Below are 19147 nucleotides of genomic sequence, written 5' to 3' on the forward strand. Positions count from 1 at the left end.
GGGGGCGACTCAGCCCCAAAATTTGGGTTTGTTCGACGTCCACATGAAACCAGCTGGCGGCAAGCTGACCCCCTCTGCGCTTTCTGCCAGCAAAGCAGGAGGTGTCCCGAGGGACCGGGTGACGTCCAGGTGCTTCTGCACTCCGTGAATGAACTACCAGCACGCAGTGAGCTTCCCGACCTGCTTGTGCACCCCTCCTCACCCCATGTGTCCCTGTGCGCCCCCCAGCCCCGCAGACAAACCTCTGCCACAGCAGAGGAAAGCCGTGAAGCCGTGGCTGCTCCCCTGCCAGCTTGCTGCCCGGCACACAGTGGGAATAGTCGGAGCTGTCGGATGCTATTTGCATCACAAGAACAAGGGCAACAATGGGAGGAAAAATTTTATGTTAAGGAGCAAAGTAGGGTTGATTAGTGTTCAGCCACATCAGGTGGCGCGTACAGCTAACAAGCACTGAAGAGCACAGCCCTCAGGGGGCTCATTGTGTGCAAGGCAAGACACAGCACGCTGCGCAGGGAAGGGTCTGCCTGCATGGCTGCGCAGGGCACGGGCGTGGGCTCCTCTCCAACACATGCAGTGAGATTTTCAAACACCTTCAGCTGGCCTATATTCCACCTCCCCTTTAGTGGCCCTCACACGTGGCACGTACCCCATGCCGTTGAACACACTGTGCTCCTTAGCCTATTCGTGTAAGCGCTGACCCTCTCCTTCAGTTGCCTGTTTTCTTTCTCTGCCTGTTGCAAGGCTGGAGAGTGCCTCCCCACGTAACCAGTGTCCCAGCACAATGTGCTCCCACGTCCTCACCCCACTGCTCTTACGTGTATGTCTCCACGCAGTAAGAAGCGCCTCGGTTTCACTCCCACCATCCCTGCCCATGTGGTGGAAGTGAGAGTATGATGTGGTTGTTTCAGCTGGCAGCAGCACAGCTGAGTGAGAAGAGAAAACAGAGCAGTGGGAGCAGAGCACTGCAGAGCAGGAAGGAAGGAGTAGGGATAGAGGTAAAGACATGGAACAAAACAAAACAAAACAAAAAAAGTGGGGACTTACAGTGGCACAAGCTTCCTAGAAGGAAGTTTCAGTCCAGAACTTGTCCCTGAGCAAGAGGATGGAGACAGCACAGGATTTTTGGAGAGGCTAATACCTGGAGCTAGAGCAGAAGTGATGTTGCTCTGCATTCTGTGAGCATGAAGGAGAAACTCTTAGTCACCAAAAAGCGTTCTTTGAAAATACAGGTTTACACACCTGACACATAAACGTCTTGAAGATCTGCAAAATCATCACAGCTGCATGTTAAAGTATTCAGTGACAAGAGCTGACAGAAACAAAAAAAAAAATGCTAAAAGGATGGTAAAGTTTTGCTTTCACCTATCTAAGGGAAGACTATCAATTATTTACAACCATTTACCCTATAATTTCTTTATCAAAATGTAGGAAATATTTTCTTGAAAAGTTCCCTTCTCTGTCAAAAATATTTAATACATCTTTTTAACTTGTTTTCCACTCCTGATTTAGTTACCGTAGGGTCTGTTGGACTGATACAAATCATCCCTATGGGAGGAAGATCTTGTTTGTAGCATTATATACTCATTAGTATTGCATTAGTGAGAGCCAAATTCTGTTGTTGCTCTGCCTGCTTTCTGGTTGTGCTTATTTACCAAGAATACCCATTGAAGCAAAATGTGGCAAACAGAGCATGCTGCATAATAAAACAAAGCAGGGTAAATTCACAATGTCTTTGTTTAACTCCATGTTTAAATGAACCTAGACAGTATGTAAAAAAGTTGCTGCAATTTTTCAAGTTTTCTTTTCTACGTTCAGTTTTATTACTAGAGCATGTTACAGACTGAAGGAGATTTTGTGTTCAAGCACAACCTTCTTTAAGGGATTTTCACAAAGTATAATGTTTATCTGCTGTCTGGATGGGACAATTTAACCTTCTAACCATCATTTTCAATAACAACAATAGAATATTATCTATCACTTTTTTACTCTTCTGTAGAACAAACTTTACTGAAGAACAAACTTCAACTTAACTTATTGGATGTTAATATTTTGGACACAAAACAGGAAGTGGTTATTGGGCATTTTATTTTCAAGAAACTTTCACAGAGCTGGTAAGCTTTTATGAGGAATTTTATTATAGGAATGTAAGACTGACATTTTTTATATAAGATCTGCAAGTAAGTAAACCTCTACTGTTAAAATATTTGTCCTGCTTATCTTATGTAAAATGATAAAATTCTAAATGTAGAGAATACAGAGAAGCTGCCAATGTGATAGTTTTTGCTTTGCAAGTGTCCATAGCTTGTTCGAATTCTAAGTAATGGGGTAGAGGATGTAGGAAGGAATCTCTACTGCCTAATTCAGATGTCATATTTTGCTCCTAATAACCATCAGGAGACTCACTGCTTATGACATTATATGGATGATTAAAAGTCAGGATACATGGGAAATTAAGATACAGAAATCCTAATGCAAGTACAGTTTCAGGAAAATACAACTCTAAGCCACATCCTTCTATATTTATGTCAACACTTATGGGTTTGATTCTGCCACATTTTCATTAAAAGGGTGTGTAGAAGATGAGGTTTCAAAGTTTCAGAGGATTTTTTTTTTTTCAGAAACACAAATTGAAACCCCACTTTTTCAAGTCAAAGCATCCATCCACATACCTATTTACTTTTCATTTACACTAACAAGAATTCCACTCAGGCAACCAAGAGGAAAAAGCTCCTGGAAAGCTTCAGGACGGGGGAGGGAAGATGCAGATTGCCTTTTTTTTTCCTGTCTTTGCTCAGGACTACAAAACAGTGCAGAGATGAACTAGGCCCTAAGGCAACACAAGGGAAGTTTATTCTCCTGTTAACCTCTAAGCATGCTTGCAACCTGCCTTAAGGAGAGACATAAGCTGGTTCATCCTCCATAGAGAAACAGATGTTGGGGATTGAGGCTGGTAAGAGCCAGTCTTGCTTCCATAGCTTGCCCACTTCAGCGAGACGACACCACGGTGAGCAGAGTACCTGGGAGGACTGACTGGGAGTCAGCTGCTGCTGAAGGGAGGTGAAGAAAGGTATCTTTTAGAACCTGTACTTTAAGTACCTCTTTACAAGGGGAAATGTAAATTAGCCATTAGAAAACCAATCACTACTGTTAATATTCCCAATCATGTATTTTTCTGAGGAAAGAAAATGGCTATGTTTTTCTTCTCTCATGTTCCTCATAAACTGTAGTTGAACAATCTCAGATCCATGTGGTAGATTTTTTTTATTGCACTTTCTGCCACAAAATTCACGGACATCTGAAACCACAGATTTATGAAACCACAGATTTATGAAAGGCAGGTCCTGCTTGACAAACCTGATCTCCTTCTATGACAAAGTGACGTGCTTAGTGGATGAGGGAAAGGCTGTGGATGTGGTCTACCTTGACTTCAGTAAGGCTTTTGACACTGTTTCCCACAACATTCTCCTCAAGAAACTGGCTGCTCATGGCTTGGTCTGCTGTACACTTTGTTGGGTTAAAAACTGGCTGGATAGCCAGGCCCAAAGAGTTGTGAATGGAGTCAAATCCAGTTGGAGGCCAGTCACTAGTGGCGTTCCCCAAGGCTCAGTACTGGGGCCAGTCCTCTTTAATATCTTTTTGATGATCTGGATCAGGGGATCCAGTGCACCCTCAGTAAGTTTGCAGATGACACCAAGTTAGGTGCGTGTGTCGATCTGCTTGAGGGTAGGAAAGCTCTGCAGGAGGATCTCAGTAGGCTGCACCGATGGGCTGAGGCCAACTGCATGAAGTTTAACAAGGCCAAGTGCCGGGTCCTGCACCTGGGGCACAACAACCCCAAGCAGAGCTACAGGCTGGGAAAGGAATGGTTGGAGAGCTGCCAGGCAGAGAAGGACCTGGGAGTGATGGTGGATAGTCGGCTGAATATGAGCCAGCAGTGTGCTCAGGTGGCCAAGAAGGCCAACAGCATCCTGGCTTGTATCAGGAACAGTGTGACCAGCAGGGCTAGGGAGGTGATCGTCCCCCTGTACTCGGCTCTGGTGAGGCCGCACCTCGAGTACTGTGTTCAGTTTTGGGCCCCTCGCTACAAGAAGGACATCGAGGTGCTCGAGTGAGTCCAGAGAAGAGCTACAAAGTTGGTGAGGGGTCTGGAGAACAAGTCTTATGAGCAGCAGCTGAGAGAGCTGGGCTTGTTCAGGCTGGAGAAGAGGAGGCTCAGGGGCGACCTTATTGCTCTCTAGAGGTACGTTAGAGGAGGCTGTAGTGAGGTGGGGGTTGGTCTGTTCTCCCACGTACCTGGTGACAGGACAAGGGGGAACGGGCTAAAGTTGCACCAGGGGTGTTTTAGGTTGGATATTAGGAAGAACTTCTTTACTGAGAGGGTTGTGAGGCATTGGAATGGGGTGCTCAGGTAAGTGGTGGAGTCACCATCCGTGGAGGTCTTTAAAAGACGTTTAGATGTTGAACTTAGTGATATGGTTTAGTGGAGGACTTGTTAGTGTCAGGTCAGAGGTTGGATTCAATGATCTTGAGGTCTCTTCCAACCTAGTCAATTCTGTGATTTGAGGAGACAGGGAGGAAGAAGCTTTGCCCTTGGTCTCTGCATCTCGTTATGAACAGTAGACCTGAGTAAGGGTGGTCAGTGCAGTCTTTGTTTTTCAGGCACGGTGGTATTTTTCTTTGTGTGGGAAGGATGGAACTGTTTTACTTGGTTGAGTATTTTAACAGTAAATAGTGCTGTGGCATGTCTGCGAAAATGAAATGCAGACTTGGTATTTTTAAATGTCTGCAGTAAAAAAATACAGTGAGCAGGTTGTTATTGTGACTTGGTCAAGACCGGTGCAATATGGTCAGGGTTCCTTATCTGTGAAGCCAAATTGCTGACGACTTTTCCTTACATGTGATGAAAAATCAACGTCCTCGTTCCTGTGGAAAGCCGTAACTTCGCCTCAAGTAACCACCTGGGGTATGGCGAGGCGGCAATTTCACCACCGCAGTGTTCACGGGTGGCGCTCAGCAGGCAGGGTAAACCTTTCGGGTTAAGACCGGAGGGAGCCCCCCAGGGCCAGCAGCAGCCCCTCCGTCCCCTCACGGCCTCCGCCCCCTTCCCTCTCCCCGCGTCGCGGCCATGCGAGGGCAGCAGCGGGGCGCTGCGCGCTGCCGGCCGAGAAGATGGCGGCTCCCATGGAGCTGAGCTGCTGGGGAGGCGACTGGGGGCTGCCGTCCCTGCACCCGGAGTCTCTGACCGTCATGGTAACGGCGGGGGGACGCCGCCCGCCACCACGGGAGGGCGGCGGGGAGGGAGGCGCGGCGCCGCGGGGCTTGCCGGCTGCCGGGGAGGAGAAGGAGGAGGAGGACGAGGAGGAGGAGGAGGAGGAGGAGGAGGTGGTGGTGGTGGTGGTGGAGGCGCCCAGGGGCGCGCCCGCCCGGTGTCGCCCCGAGGCCGGGCGCGGCCTGTGCGGGGCGAGGGTCCCGGCGGAGCGGGGGGCGGGGTGCCCCGGCCCGCAGCTCGCTGACACCAACAAAACTCGTGCCCTCGGTGCCAGTCTCGGCTGGAAGTTCCGAGAAAAAAATCCTTAAAAACCTCCCGGTTCAAACCACAGCGGGCGCAGGCGGTGCCGGTGGACGTTGCCTGTTTAACCCAAGTGGTCGCAGTGCTCGTGTGTTACCGTGACCCGCTCTTCCAAAACGCTGTCGTACACTTCCCTTGCACATGCCGACTTCATTTTGTGTTTCTTTTCTGCAATCTGTTGCAGGCTTATGCTAAATTTTCTGGTGCTCCTCTGACAGTGAATACTATAAATAACTCTTGGAGAACTCCAAAAGGTACCTTGTTTGCATTTCTGTTAGTCTAATCCTCATCACTATAAATTTGGGTTCTAATTTCAAAGTTTCCTTTTCTTAGTTTCCTTGGGTTTTGAGTCCATGAGCAGCCCCTTCCTATGCTATTCCTGTATCCATTACACATTGATAAACAGCTTTTCAAGTGTGACGGTTTTTCAGGGGTAAAATAATGGAAGACATAAATAAAATGCCTTAAAGGGCACTTTATTAAAATGTGTATGGGTGAAGCAGAGGAGAATCAACAAAGCAGGAATGTCAGGCATTTTAAATAGAGGGTATAGTGAAAGCAGTTTGCATGTTTATGTGATAGTTACTAGGCTTGCATATGGAAGTAGCGTTCTTTAATTATACATAATTTAACAGGCTGGTACAGTTGGAAGTAGAATATCAGCCCCAAAGTGTAACTTACATTAGCTGGGGTGTTTAGTACTGTGCAGAGTTACAGAGGTTGAATCATAAAAGGTGAGTAACAACCTAGCTGCCAGACAGGTTGAAGAAATGGTTGAAGGTGTCAGAGGATATGAAGCATGTTGCATGCCTCTACTCAATCCTTATCTGTTTGCTCAGCATTTAGGTTATTGTCATATATTCCAGAGAGGTAAAAATCACTGCAAGGCTAAAGTAGTCTGTCACTTTAACTTACTATGTCCTCAATTTAGGCACTACTACGTCCACGTAGAATTTGGCTCTCTGCCTCTTGGTATTTGATTTATTACGTTCTGCTAGCAGAAATTCAAAGAACAAGCAGGGTATACTTTTCAAAAGTTCTGTTGCTTTTTTCATAGTCGAGATATTTAAAATCCATATCAAGAAGCAAAAATAACAACAACAAAAAACCAACATCCAAATAATATGTGTCTTTTATTAATGAAATTTTAATAGTATTTTGCATCAAGGTCATGTTAGACTCATCAATGTTGTAGGTACTTCATGAGTGCCCTATAAGGCAGTTCCTGCTACAGAGATTTTTATAGTCTTTGATTCTTCAATCTAATGAGTAAAGGCTGAATAATATGCTTCTGGGAGAAGGGATTTATTTAGTTCTGGTCATTTGCGCACTGTTAGCTTGGGCAGTGGTTGTAGCAAGGCTAGAGAAAACAGGTGGTTAAAAGTGGCATGGAGACAAAGAGCAGGAGAAAAATAGGACTAGAAGGAAGGATAGGCCTAGAGAAAAATGAGTTGAGAGGGCATTTGGACTGGTTGGAATATTTTTCTTAAGATGGATATCTGAAATCTATACCAGTAGCCTGGTTCTCAAAGTGTCAAATAGCTAGTAGATGACATTGCCTTCAGTCTGGGCCCTTTTTATGTATTGTTACTAACAAAGGCTACGTTATGCTAAACATGTTTGTGATCTTGGTGGAACTGAGTGCCGTATAACCTAGTTTATACATACATATTTGGAAGATCAGAGCGTGCTATGGAGAAAAGGAAAGCAGATGAAGTGACTTGTCACTTCCCAGCTATGTTATAATTATTACATATAAATTCAGTTGACTGCATCATTTGTGCCTTCTAGGAGATGTACCAGTCCTGATATCAGAAGACATTGTTATTTCCCAGCCAGCAAAAATACTAAACTTCTTAAGGAAGCAGGTAGGTTGCTCTCAAAAGAATCTAAATGTACTCCATATAGACTGATGCAGAATTCCAAAACCCTGGAACACAGTTCTGACCCAGTGCTTTCCTGTTTTGCATACACACATGAGAATTGTGAAATGGTGGATCACAGATTGCTATTTGAAAGTTTGATTATTAGTTTTGTGAGAGATTTAAAAATAGGCTTGAGAAAACCCTTTGTTGAAAAGGACAACAAGCTGGCCTCAACTGAGCAGTTTCTCGCTGAGATTCATCATGCTCTTAATTATAATACATTAACATTGTTACAGCTTTGCAGACCTAGGTGATCACACTTAGGGAAGTATGGTTTTAACTGTTCAAATGAGTAAGCATCTCCCACTGCACAGTTTTTTTTTGTTTTTTTTGACAGATAATACATAAGTGTTGTTTTTAATTTATGTAGTTTTTCTCTAGCTTGTTGCATAAAAATGTCTGCAAGCACTTCTTGATGCACATCATGTTATTGTGTAGTCAACTTTTGCCTGCCTTTTGCAGATCTCCTAATGTTTTATTCACAAAGAATAAAGCTATACAACATCATCTTTTCACAAAGTATAAAAAAGTCTTATAAAGCGTGGTATCATCATTTTATTTCTAAGATGGTCTTCCAGCCCACTATTCTGCCTTTACATGAGAAATTCAGTTCCTGCCTAGTCAAGAAGATTATCTGATGAATGGCATGTTAGTGAAACTTTAAAGCTTTTTGGGGAGAAAAATAGAATCTGAAAACTGAGCATTTGAGATGGGTTTTCAGACAGTCATTTTAAAATTCAGAAGTTTCATAGCCATTTGAATACCAAAGATTCCTTCATGTTGGGGAAAAAAATACCCTCTTTAACTCAAAGTATAACAGTAATGGGAATGCTTTTCAGATATCTAAAAATAAGGTAGATCAGCACTGACCTTTTACTGTTTCTAAATTAATGAAGTTCCCGAAAAAGCTACCAACCCTTTTAATACACATTAAAAGGATTCTGTGTCGGAATCAAGAGCTCAGGTAGCTGTAACTGCTTTAATTTAGCTGTGCACTTGGTGTCTTCAATTATTAGCGTCCAATTTTTGACTTTATGGAATGGTAATTAAAAGATAGGAATGCTTATGTTTTTTTTTTTTTATGTTTAACAAGTTAAGGGCCAGGTGCTTCCTCAAACATATAGATGGGGATTTGCCACCTGTTTTTTACAGCCCTGAGTACTGAAAAATTGCCTCTGTGTTACTGGGCAAATGCTTGGAAAGCAGTGGAAGTAGGCACAAGAGTTATTTTGGTGATGGGAGGGCCCAAAAATCAATGAATGGGACAGTTAAAATGGATGTTGTGAGGGTACATAGCTATGTTTGACATAGCTAGCCTGAAGAAGTAAAGGAAAAAAAATGCCTACCTGCATGTTTTTTGTCCAGAAAAATATTGTGGTATTTACTAACTTGCTAGCTGTTAAGTTTGAAGAAGTTTTGGGTTGTGTAGATTATCTTTCTGGAAAGTTCTGTGTACTACTTGCAGTGTGGTTTTTTGTTTGTTTGTTTGTTTTTAAATTCATAGAAATACAATGCTGATTATGAATTGTCTGCAAAACAAGGAGCTGACACACTGGCTTATATTGCACTACTTGAAGAGAAACTGCTTCCTGCTCTGGTAAATACTAGGAAATATTTCATAATTGCCAGAATGTTTAAAAGTGAATATTATAACAGGCGTCCAGTTGAGAGAAGTCTGTCAGCCATAGCCCTGGCTTGAATGTATTTGCATTATTAGTGCAATTTTGAAAAGACTGCCTAGCAACTTTGGAAAAGGAAAAAAGTGTGTGGGAGGTGTGAAGTAATAATAATGAATTTATGAAAGACATTTTAAAATGGCACCTCTGATGTGTTTTTTTCTTAGATATTTTTTGGGAAACAGTATCCTGAAAGCAGCCTGTTCTGGCCATTTTCTGTTTCACTTGATCCTTTTGAAAAAGTAAGATGTGGTATGTCTGATGTGGAGTGCACAACTGTGAAGGCTTTTTGAACTGTTCAGTGGGAACTCTTAAGAAATTTAAATACCCACCAGTAGTTCATTTTTCAGTTCAGTAAATAACACATGGCCACATGCCCTCACCAATTTAGTGTAAGTACATTGGAGCTATAAAAATCCTCAAACTTTGGGTCTGTTGAATGACTTGGACTTGAATTTGTATAGACAAAAATATTCTGACCAGGTAATACCATAGGCTAGCTTCTTCAGCTATCCTTCAAGGCTTTCAAATTAATCATAATATATTATCTTTTATTTTAAGATGTATATAAGATGTATATAAGAGAAGTCTAGTGTCCTTGCTTAAATTCCAGTGATATTCTTTCTTGTGTTGATGTAGCTGCACACATTTTGGGTTGAGGCTGAAAATTACTGCAGCGTAACAAAGCCATGGTTTGCCTCGAGGATTCCCTTCCCACTGAGTTTGTATCTGCCTGGAAAGATGTCCAGGGAAGCTCTTAACAGGATCTTGCTGACCAAGGGGGGACCTCCACTGTACAGTCTCTCTGAAGTGGAAGCACAGGTATGTGTTGTGTGGTATAGAATTCATAACTTGGTGCTGTAAAAAGACTAGAAGTGAAATAAATAGTCTAGCACACTGCCAAATGGTGTGTGATGCTGTATGTACTTGCCTGTACTACAGCTAGGGCTCTTGGATGGTTTTGTGTCTCATCAGATATACAGGGATGCCAAGGAATGCCTAAATCTCCTGTCTAAGAGGTTGGGAACATCTCAGTTTTTCTTTGGAAATACGTGAGTATGCTTTCTTTTCTTTTTTTTCTTTTTTTTTCCTTTCTGTTTTTTAATGGCTAATAAAACAGGTACCACATGATCCTTTGTACACTTAGACTTTTTTTTTTTTAACCTGACAATGTTAAAAGGTGCTGCACAGTAGTTTCATGTTTGACACTCTACTTTTTCAGGTAAGTGTGAATGAGTAAACAGGACACAAATGAGATCTTTGGACTCAGTTAGTCCAGTGGCTCCCTTATCTGCATCTTTCCATGGAGCAGCAGATGCTGCCTACAGCTGCTCATGTGGGGTGCTTGATGAGTTAGTGTAGCACTAGAGAATTCTTTTCTAGCCACTAAATGTCACCTCCTGTGCCTTTACGTAGAAAAAATACTTGAAGCCTGATGTGTTACCACTACTATCTCCTTGGGAAGAGGGTGTAGGTCTCAGAAAGCTGTTCCTCATATGTGCATGGAACAGGAAGAAGATACTGCCAATAGCATAGCACCAAGAGACTGTAAGAGGAGCGATCTGTTCCCTTAGCTACTGAAGTTGGACCACTCCATGAGAGAGGATCCTGTTCCAGTGGCATCCATCTTACTTGCTTGTTTGTGGTATTGTTTTTTTATATGTCAGAAACGTGTTTAAGAGTGGCTTGTTTTTCAGTGCATGACTGGATTTTAATACAGAAGCTACTGTTTCAGCTTGCCAGCACCTCACTAGTTCAAAGGTGCTGAAATCAGTAGATAATTTGTACAAAGCATTTATCAGATACGAAATGATGGAATGCCAGAGAAGTTGACCAAATTCTATCCTGAGTTGTTTGATATATGCAGAAAATGGTTATGTACTAGAGTTCTTAATGTCTCACCTCCGTCACATTGGTTTTGTGTTGTTGTTTTGTTTTGTCACTCTTTTCAGGCCTACAACCCTGGATGCCTTTGTATTTGGTTTTCTTGCACCAGTTTATAAAGTGTGCTTCCCCAGAGTACAATTACAAGAACATTTGAAACAGCTTCCCAACCTGTGTCGGTTCTGTGATGATATTTTAACTTGCTACTTTAGGTTAACTGTCTCAGGTAAAATATGTTTCTTTTCTGCTTTTTGTTGTGTATGGTCTGTTTGAATTAGAAATGGTGGTTTCTGCATGTAATTAAAGCAGAATTAGATTTTATATAATTTGTGCTGAAGCTTCTGTGAAGAAATGAGGTAGAATAACTTCCACAGTTGTGCAGAAAAGATGGAAAATCAAAAGCGAGTTTTAATAATCAGTTTTAGAGCCTGTCAAGCCTTGGTAAAATGCACTTGTATCTCTGCTATGGCTAATGCTTAGTGCTTCGGTTTCTCTGACACAGAACAGCTTTTCCACTTAAATTCTTCTTAGAAAGGATAAAAACACTGAATGAACTTTCTCTCCAATGTTTGTTTCTGTTTAAGGCTGTAAAAGCTTTTGTTAATGCCTTTTCACTCTTCATCTTTCTACCTTCACCCTCCAGGCCATTCTCCATCTGGACAGGATACCGCAGATGCTAATCTGCAGAAACTCACACAGCTTGTAAATAAGGAATCCAACTTGATTGAAAAGGTTACTTTTACTTCAGTCTCTAACCTTCCTGCTTCTTTGTGGGTGCTTGCTTACAGATACACTTGCAACTGTACAATGGACGTTTTAGTTTAATTTTCTTTTCTAATGAGTTACTTTGTGTAGAGATGTAGAAAGAAAATAACATAATTTTAAAGGAATAATTAACGAAGACTTGTACATAAAAGGTGTGTTTATTACAATCAATATTGTCTTGCAAGTGTGCATAAAAATGGTAGAAGTGTGTCTACCCATGAGTGCGCATACCATGCAAGGGGGAAAGCAAATCTATTATCAACAGTCAGAAATGGTCTTGCAAGACCTCAGCAAGAAAACTTCTGAGCAAAACTCAGAAACTGGTCTTGTTAAGACCTACACCCTTCACTGCTTAATCTCAGCTGAATGCTGTAGTCACTGTTACACAGTCCTTCCTTCTGCTTGTTCGGTGTCTGGCTTTTATTTCTCTGTACTTTGTTTCCAAATCTTACTCAGCACCTGTCAACAGCTGTGCAACTCACGTTAAAAATACTTCAGTCTCCATCAGTAAACTAACTCTATATAAAGCTCTTACTAGGATAGAAGGCACTTCTTTCCGAAAAAGATGGGAGTATCAGATAGATCAGTAATTATGTATGGCTTCTGTAGCATTAGGTATTGATTAGGTATCTCCATGTGGTATTGAAGTGTGGCTGTGGAAGTTTTAAAGAATGAGTAAAGTAGACATCTATCAGACATGATTTAGATAAAGCTGATTGTACCGTGAGGAAGTGCAATGGACTAGACTGTCTTTGAAGATCTCCCCTATGCTGTCTTCTGTGATTTTGTTTATTCTGTAGTAGCTACATGCCATTTTTCTTTTGATACATCAGCACACATAGGGCATTAGAGTGATATCCTGTAAAAATGTAAAGTCTTCATATTCAGAGACAAAATTTAACCTGTCTTTGGAAAGGTCTTATCACAGTCTCTTCAGTAAATACTTTTTGAAATCCTTAGCTAATCTAAACTCGTTCAACACCTACAGAGCATTTCTAATTTGAAAAAAAGATTTGTTCCTGTAAGATGCTGATCATGCAAAAGTATCCACTGATGTTCGCAATTTGACTTCTGATCTGCTTTCTAGCAGGGTTTGGCTATTGAACAAAATTGAAACTTTGACCTCTCAGAAGAAGGTAACAATGTTGTTTTCCTCGGTAATCTTGATGAAATGATTCAAACAGAAGCATTCCCATTTGACCTGGGTTTATTGTGCCATATGCTAATGGCATGAATAGCAAACAAAACAAAAGCAGATATTTGGGAGTAGAAAGGAACCAAGACATCTGTTTTGGCTAGGGCTGAAATAACAAGGTGAAAAACCAACAAACCAAACCAACCAACCAAAGAAAAAACCCCCAACAAGCCAACAAACCAGTGTACTTCTTAATAGGAGTCCTGACAAATAGACTAATCGTATAATTTGTATTCTACTGTTTGCCAGATCCGGCTCTCATTATTTCTCTGCAGATGGATGACAACCTTCGTAAGAGTCCACAGCACCCCCCTCGAAAGCTAACAACACTGAAGCTTGCTGCAGGTGGAGAAGAAAGTCCATTGAATCGTTTGTCACCTTGACAGCTCTTGGTGCCCATGCACATGTGTTTGCCTTCAACTCTTCTGAACTTCACAGTAATTTTTTCACATGAATGTGGTTTTGCACGGGAGGAATCTGCTCATGGGTACAAGTAGGGAAGAAATACAGCTTTGCAGTGTACTGTCTACCTGTTATTTTAAGAAAATTAGTACTTCAGGCTGACCACACGCTAAGATGAGGTTAAACTAAAGTATTAAACACGAGGCTTATTCCTGCACATGTTAAAGTCATTTTGTACAGCAGATTTCTGCCTTTAGCCTAGCAGAAATGCTAACCAAAAGTTAAAATCCTCTTTTTATGGAATTCCAATATGTTTATGGATTGTTCACTTTTGTTTTAGTTTATGGCTTTTGATATTATTGTAATCATGTTACTGTGTATGAGTGAATGTACTTTTGTATCTTCCTAAAAATTACAAAGTCCAGTTGTAAAATTGGTGAAAAGACTGCAAGAGAAGGAGGTGTTGCTGTTCTCAGCAGATGAGAAATGAAAAGCAACAAGAGGAGGTTAAATATTTTTTTTATTGTACTTTCATGAACACTCTTGTTTCTTGTGTTTTAAGGGTGTTTGCATTTTTGAAAGCTTGTCAAGTTGTGCTTAGAGGGGAAATGTTGAGAAGTGTGTGTGCCATGGGGATTACAGTAAGGCACAATACGAACGTTTCACAGATGCCTAGTATTAGTCCTGTGTGAAACAGGCTTAACCTGTGTGCATGATAATACCACAGGCTACAAAACCTTAAGTCAAAGTTGCAGTGGGCTGGTAGTGAGATGGAAAGGTTTGATTTGGGTGAGAGACTTGACTGGGAAATACAGTGTGGCTCTGCACTGAAATTAACTAATTATGAGTTTGTAAAAAAGTTGATGTAGGCTTTTTAATTTGTCACAGATGCCTCTAATCAATTTTGTCTTACTTTTTATAAGCACTACAGTTCACCGAAAAGCTAAAATATAAGACATCTAAATTTTTATGTTCTGGCAGTCTAGTTCAAAGTTCTTTTGTTGCTACAAAATGTAATACACTGCAGCACGTATTTCTTCTGTTTAATTGAGGGACTTATGTCTCATTACACTTCCTCTTAGTAGAAGCCTTGCCTGTTCTAGGGACCTAAGCAATTCCGTCACAAGAGATCTGCTGTAATTCTTGATGGTAATGTACTGGTAGGTGCTCCATGAGTGGTGTAAACAGAATTAGTCAAGGGGATTGACCACAATGGCAGCACTTAGGGCACAGAATTCTGATGATTGTATGTGTAAGATGACTTCTCCGTTGTGTTTTTTTTTTCTAGCAAAATCAAGGTAGTCTTTCAGCGTCCCTTCATTACTAGACACATTTCAGATACAAAGGTTAATTATTTACTGTTTATACAGACAAGACTGTAGATTGTGTACATACTGTACTTTCAGACTCTATTTAAGGAATGTAATAATCTTATCATTAGCATTTCCTAATTACACCTAAAATGTTGGGTGTCTAATAAGCACTTTAAGGTTGAAGCTTTTGCTCTTACTAGAATACTTGTTTGTGATTTTGAAATGAATCTATTTCAGACTCATGGTAATTGAATAAACTGACTATCTAGTAAGTGTAAAAGTAAGTCAAATGTTTAAAATTTTTACTGCCTGTATCTTGACAAGGTTTAAATGAGATCAATCACACTGCTTTTAGAATCTTTTATTTATGAACACAGCTATGGATAACATTCTTTAGTTTGTTGCTTTTGTGAATATGTACACTCAGTCTTTGAAATCTCTTTGTAAAAAGGTCATTGTTCCAAGATTAAAATTTTAGACTTTTATTGGAGTTTTGGTAGTGACTTTTATGCAGATTGTCAGGTGTGAGGATTTTTTAATATTTTTTTTTCCTTGTGTAAAGTTTTATCTTGTCCATAAAAAACTAAGCCACAACAACAACAACGTGCTGACTGTTAAAACAAGAAATTGGAGCATAGAATCATTGAAGTTGGAAAAGGCCTCCAAGATCAAGTCCAACTGTGACCCTACTGCCATTTTCACCTGCTAAACCGTGCCCCTAAGCACCACATCCAGCCTTTCCTTGAAACCCCCCAGTGACAGTGATGCCACCACTTCCTTGGGCAAACATTTTAGTGTATCCATAATGTCTGATTTAAATTTTAGTTACAACTCTTCAATACCACCCCTTTCTTTTCCAATACAATTGCTTTTGTGGCAGTATGGTGAAGCACAGGTTTTCTAGTCTTACTGAACGTGACCCTTTGCTGGTGTGACAGCAAGATCTGCTTGGCAGCTTCAGTCACTGGATGGGATGGGACAACGGGGCTAGAGCAAGCATTGCCTGCAGTGGTACACACAACCCCAGACAACCCGTGTGATTGCACAGCCATGTGCTTCCTTCCTTTTTTAATTTTCATCTGAGTTCAATTCAAAATCAAACTCCTTTATGTGGAAAGTGTCATTTCTGGCCTGACAACTCAAATTTGCGCAGTAGTTTACTGCTGTATTTGTGTGCCTGAGTTTTTGAACCTGGGCAGTTACAAGTCCAGAGTGGTATCAGTTTGAGTAAAGGTAGCTCTCTGCATCCAAAGTAAAAGCTCCTTCTCTGGCTAGTGGAGAAAGGTGGAGTTTAGGTGTGATTCATCTCTTTACAGTAGCTACTTAAAAATAGCTAAGTTAATTCAGTCTTGAAAGTGTGCATCTCTACTGCATGTAAAGGAAGCCTTAGCTTCCAACGTCAGAGGCAGATTGCTACAAAACTGGGTGGAAACTGGCTGCAGTGATTGATTGGCTTTTCTTCTACTGCTTGAGACTGCAGATGGTCTGCAAGCATAAGCAGCCAGCCCTTCTGGCCGTGCTGCAGCAGTGGGGTCACAAAACCTCATAGTGATCTGCTTCGTGTGCAGAACAGCTGCTGGTATGTACTGCAGCTCTGCACTCTCCGAATACTGTGGGGATGTTTTTGTGCATGTACCACAACATGTAAATGCAGGAAATACCTCCATGTTTCTGCTGTATTGCTGCTGTCACAGCAGCTGGTAGGCTTCCTCCACCCTCCTTGAAGGTGCAGGCTGGCAACAGGTTATTACCTCTAGAGCAACTCATCCAGCCTGCTGCACTTTCTCTCATGGAGGAGGCTGCCAATTTTAAGTGGGATGAACCGCTCTGGCAGGTTGCAAATTTAACACCCCCTACTCGCAGGCAATTTTGTACTGAAAGCTTATGTGTAGATGTTGTCAGGGCTATTCTGTGAGCTGGTTGCAGGAATATGCATATGCCTGAAGAAGTTAGATAAAAAATGCTATGAATGAATTGCTACAAATAAGATCTTTTTATTGTTTCCAAGATAGCTCTAAAAGTCTTTTTTTTTTTTTTTTTCCTCCTCTCAGAATATCGTTGGGGTACATTAATCTACTTCATACACTTAAACACTGGTAAAGTCACATCACTCTTGCTAATATAACATAGCACTGCATTAAGAAAAACACCCATTTGTATTTAATTCCTGGCTAAAACTGTTTCTGGACTTGCTTGAGTAGGTTTCCTCTCTTGCTTGAGATTATTCTTGGCATTGCAGTAGGAATCATTCATAGTGCCTTTTTTTTTCTTCTTTTTTCTTTTAAGTACAGAAATGTAAACCATCTTTTTACACCAGTGTGACAAACTATGGTAGCTGAAATCTGTCTGGTCTGTGCTGTTGGCAGCAAGTTGTCCAGTCCTTCACGTAAAGACCATGCTGATTAACAAGACATTGCATTAAAAAAAGTGCTTGTTTTAGCCTGCAGTTTCAGAAATCATTTTAGTCTGTTGTTAGTGATTATCCTGATTCAGGAAAATATCCCCTAACCTCTCTTGGTGCTAACCAGTGCCTACGAGGTAATGAATTTCAATGCACTTGCACTGATACCACTGCAGGATCAGGCTGTTCGGCACCATAGGTGGTACTGAAGAGTCCCCCAGAGGGCTGGGCTGGTCAAATACCAGAGCACACAGCCCAAAACTTTGCACTCAGCACTGTTCTCATCCAGCCCCCACTGTGCCAGTGAAAACACTTCCACTCTGCTTGTTCCAGGTGTTTTGGCTGTCGTGGATGCACCAGTCCCTGTTGTTGGGAGCTGCTGGGAGTGTGCCTGCTGAGTAGCAGCTTTAAGCAGCTGCATCTCACTGAGCATTTCTCCCCTGAAGCAGGTGAGGGAGCACCTCTGTATGGCTTGGCCTGCAGAGAGTGAAAGTGCTAATCCTTGTTGGGGACTGCGAGAAGTGGCTGAGCATAAGATGGCATTGTGACCATAAAGGTCAGCCTCAATAGCCACTAGTGGGCGAAGTGGTCAGGGAAGTCCCAGGTTTTTCTTTATGTTTTGAAGGATACACAGAGAAATTACTTGTAATGTGGTAGGCTTGTCTGGCCCAGTGCAAGACTGAATGAGCTAGGTTTACTGTGAATTTCTTTAAAAGCTGAGCTGAGAGCATGCACTGATGATGGAACAACTTTAAGTCCACAGCAAATAAGATCTAGCAGTAAATATGCTTATGGCATGAGGCTGATCTGCAGCACTAAGCTCCCTTTTCCTCATTGCCTCTCACTAAAACCACATGCTTTTTTTGCACCATGAATGTCAATGTTCAGAATTTTTACAGTGCCAAAGTGCTGTATATGGGTCTGTTGGTAATGTAATCAGTTATCAAAATACAGAATGTTCTGTTCCTTCACTTAAAGCAAGAGTGCGGAGAAATTGCATGCATTGGGTATGGGCTCATTAAGTGCCTACAGCCCCTTTGTAGGCATCCGGTGTTCAGCTCAGCTCTGCCAAGCCGTTTTGATAAGGCAGCCTGCCAATCCACACAAACACCTCATGGGTTTTGTTTCCAGGAGTGTAGAGGTGAGCGAGGGAGGGAGGGAGAGAAGAAGGGAGGGAGGGAGGGAGTGTGCACACAAGTCTGCGGAGCTACGACTCACACAAGGCAACCTTCGAGTGAGGGAAATGGAAGTCCAGCTTCCCTTGTATTTTTGCCACGATGGGTGATCATTTGTCAGTTACTGCCAGCTGATTTAGCTGTTGGAACAGTGAAAGTTGTGCAAGTAATAATAATAGTCACGCTGGGAACTGCCCTTTGCTATGTGAGGAACAGGCTGTTTTCTGTGCTGTGCTGCCAACAGCGTCCCCCTGCCTGTCCTCTTACCTTTGATGCATCACTCTGTATCGACTTCCACATAGCTGCTGTTGCCTACCCATGTTCTTACAGGGTTTTTGGCACTTGCAAATTCCTGCAATAAGTAATTATTTCAAACAAACATGGCTGATTTTCCTATGCCCTTTAGTTGTTTTTATTTTAAATCCCAAGTAAGGCTTCTTCCCCAAACTTTTTCCACTCATGCAGTCAGTCATTTCTGCTTATATTTACCTTTAAATGCCATAGCAATAAAGAGTCTAATACTAGAGGGTAAGACTTCTTATTTTCATGTGGGATCCAGCTGTGGGGTGTCTTAGTGTCACAAAAAAAGAAAAAAAAAAGAAAAAAAAAAGAGTTTTTCTTCTCACTGTTAAAAAAACAAAATCAGTATTTGGTAAAACTGGGCTGCACATGTTCAGGTCAGCATTTCCCAGCAAGTTTTGCATTTACTTGTGGTCACAGCGAGAGGCATCCTCAGAAACTCCTCCAGCAGCATGTTCCTCCACTCAGCAGCAGCCTTGGGGAGGACAAGGGCTGCAGCACCCCCAAGGCCAGCAACTCTTGTTTTGCTGAAACTGTTGCTA

The 19147-nt window shown here is 41.8% G+C and overlaps 2 protein-coding genes across 10 annotated transcripts in view; one reads left to right on the forward strand and one right to left on the reverse strand.

The window, feature by feature from the left end:
- The window catches only part of THBS4 (thrombospondin 4), a 40106-nt gene extending 39218 nt beyond the window's left edge, over positions 1-888 (reverse strand). For both annotated transcript variants that reach the window (XM_084503427.1, XM_084503425.1), the window contains exon 1: positions 816-888. In XM_084503427.1, the coding sequence (XP_084359553.1) occupies positions 816-873 (58 nt within the window). In that variant the 5' untranslated portion in view covers positions 874-888. The remainder of the gene's footprint in view (positions 1-815) is intronic.
- A 4210-nt stretch (positions 889-5098) lies between these two features.
- Positions 5099-15219, forward strand: MTX3 (metaxin 3). Of its 8 annotated transcripts, none has more exons than XM_084503806.1 (10): positions 5099-5250; positions 5754-5823; positions 7361-7437; positions 8999-9091; positions 9338-9412; positions 9810-9992; positions 10146-10222; positions 11123-11280; positions 11698-11786; positions 13290-13538. In XM_084503806.1, exons 1-10 carry the CDS (start codon positions 5170-5172, stop codon positions 13395-13397), a joined length of 1011 nt encoding a protein of 336 aa, XP_084359932.1. In that variant the 5' UTR covers positions 5099-5169; the 3' UTR covers positions 13398-13538. The 8 variants fall into 8 exon arrangements, with proteins under 8 accessions (XP_084359932.1, XP_084359933.1, XP_084359934.1 ...); XM_084503807.1 differs by having other exon boundaries at positions 13264-13474; XM_084503808.1 differs by lacking the exon at positions 11698-11786 and having other exon boundaries at positions 13264-15219.
- Positions 15220-19147: the final 3928 nt, after the last annotated feature.

The sequence above is a fragment of the Aythya ferina genome (genome assembly GCF_964211825.1).
Source record: "Aythya ferina genome assembly, chromosome: Z".
NCBI classification, from domain to species: Eukaryota; Metazoa; Chordata; class Aves; order Anseriformes; family Anatidae; genus Aythya; species Aythya ferina.

Bases quoted from the DNA above. Each gene is read 5' to 3' on its own strand.
- MTX3 (XM_084503806.1), top strand. From the start codon at position 5,170: ATGGCGGCTCCCATGGAGCTGAGCTGCTGGGGAGGCGACTGGGGGCTG. The intron at 9,413-9,809 runs GTAAGATGTGGT...GTGTTGATGTAG, and splicing joins CACTTGATCCTTTTGAAAAA to CTGCACACATTTTGGGTTGA. The intron at 11,787-13,289 runs GTTACTTTTACT...ATTTCTCTGCAG, and splicing joins AATCCAACTTGATTGAAAAG to ATGGATGACAACCTTCGTAA.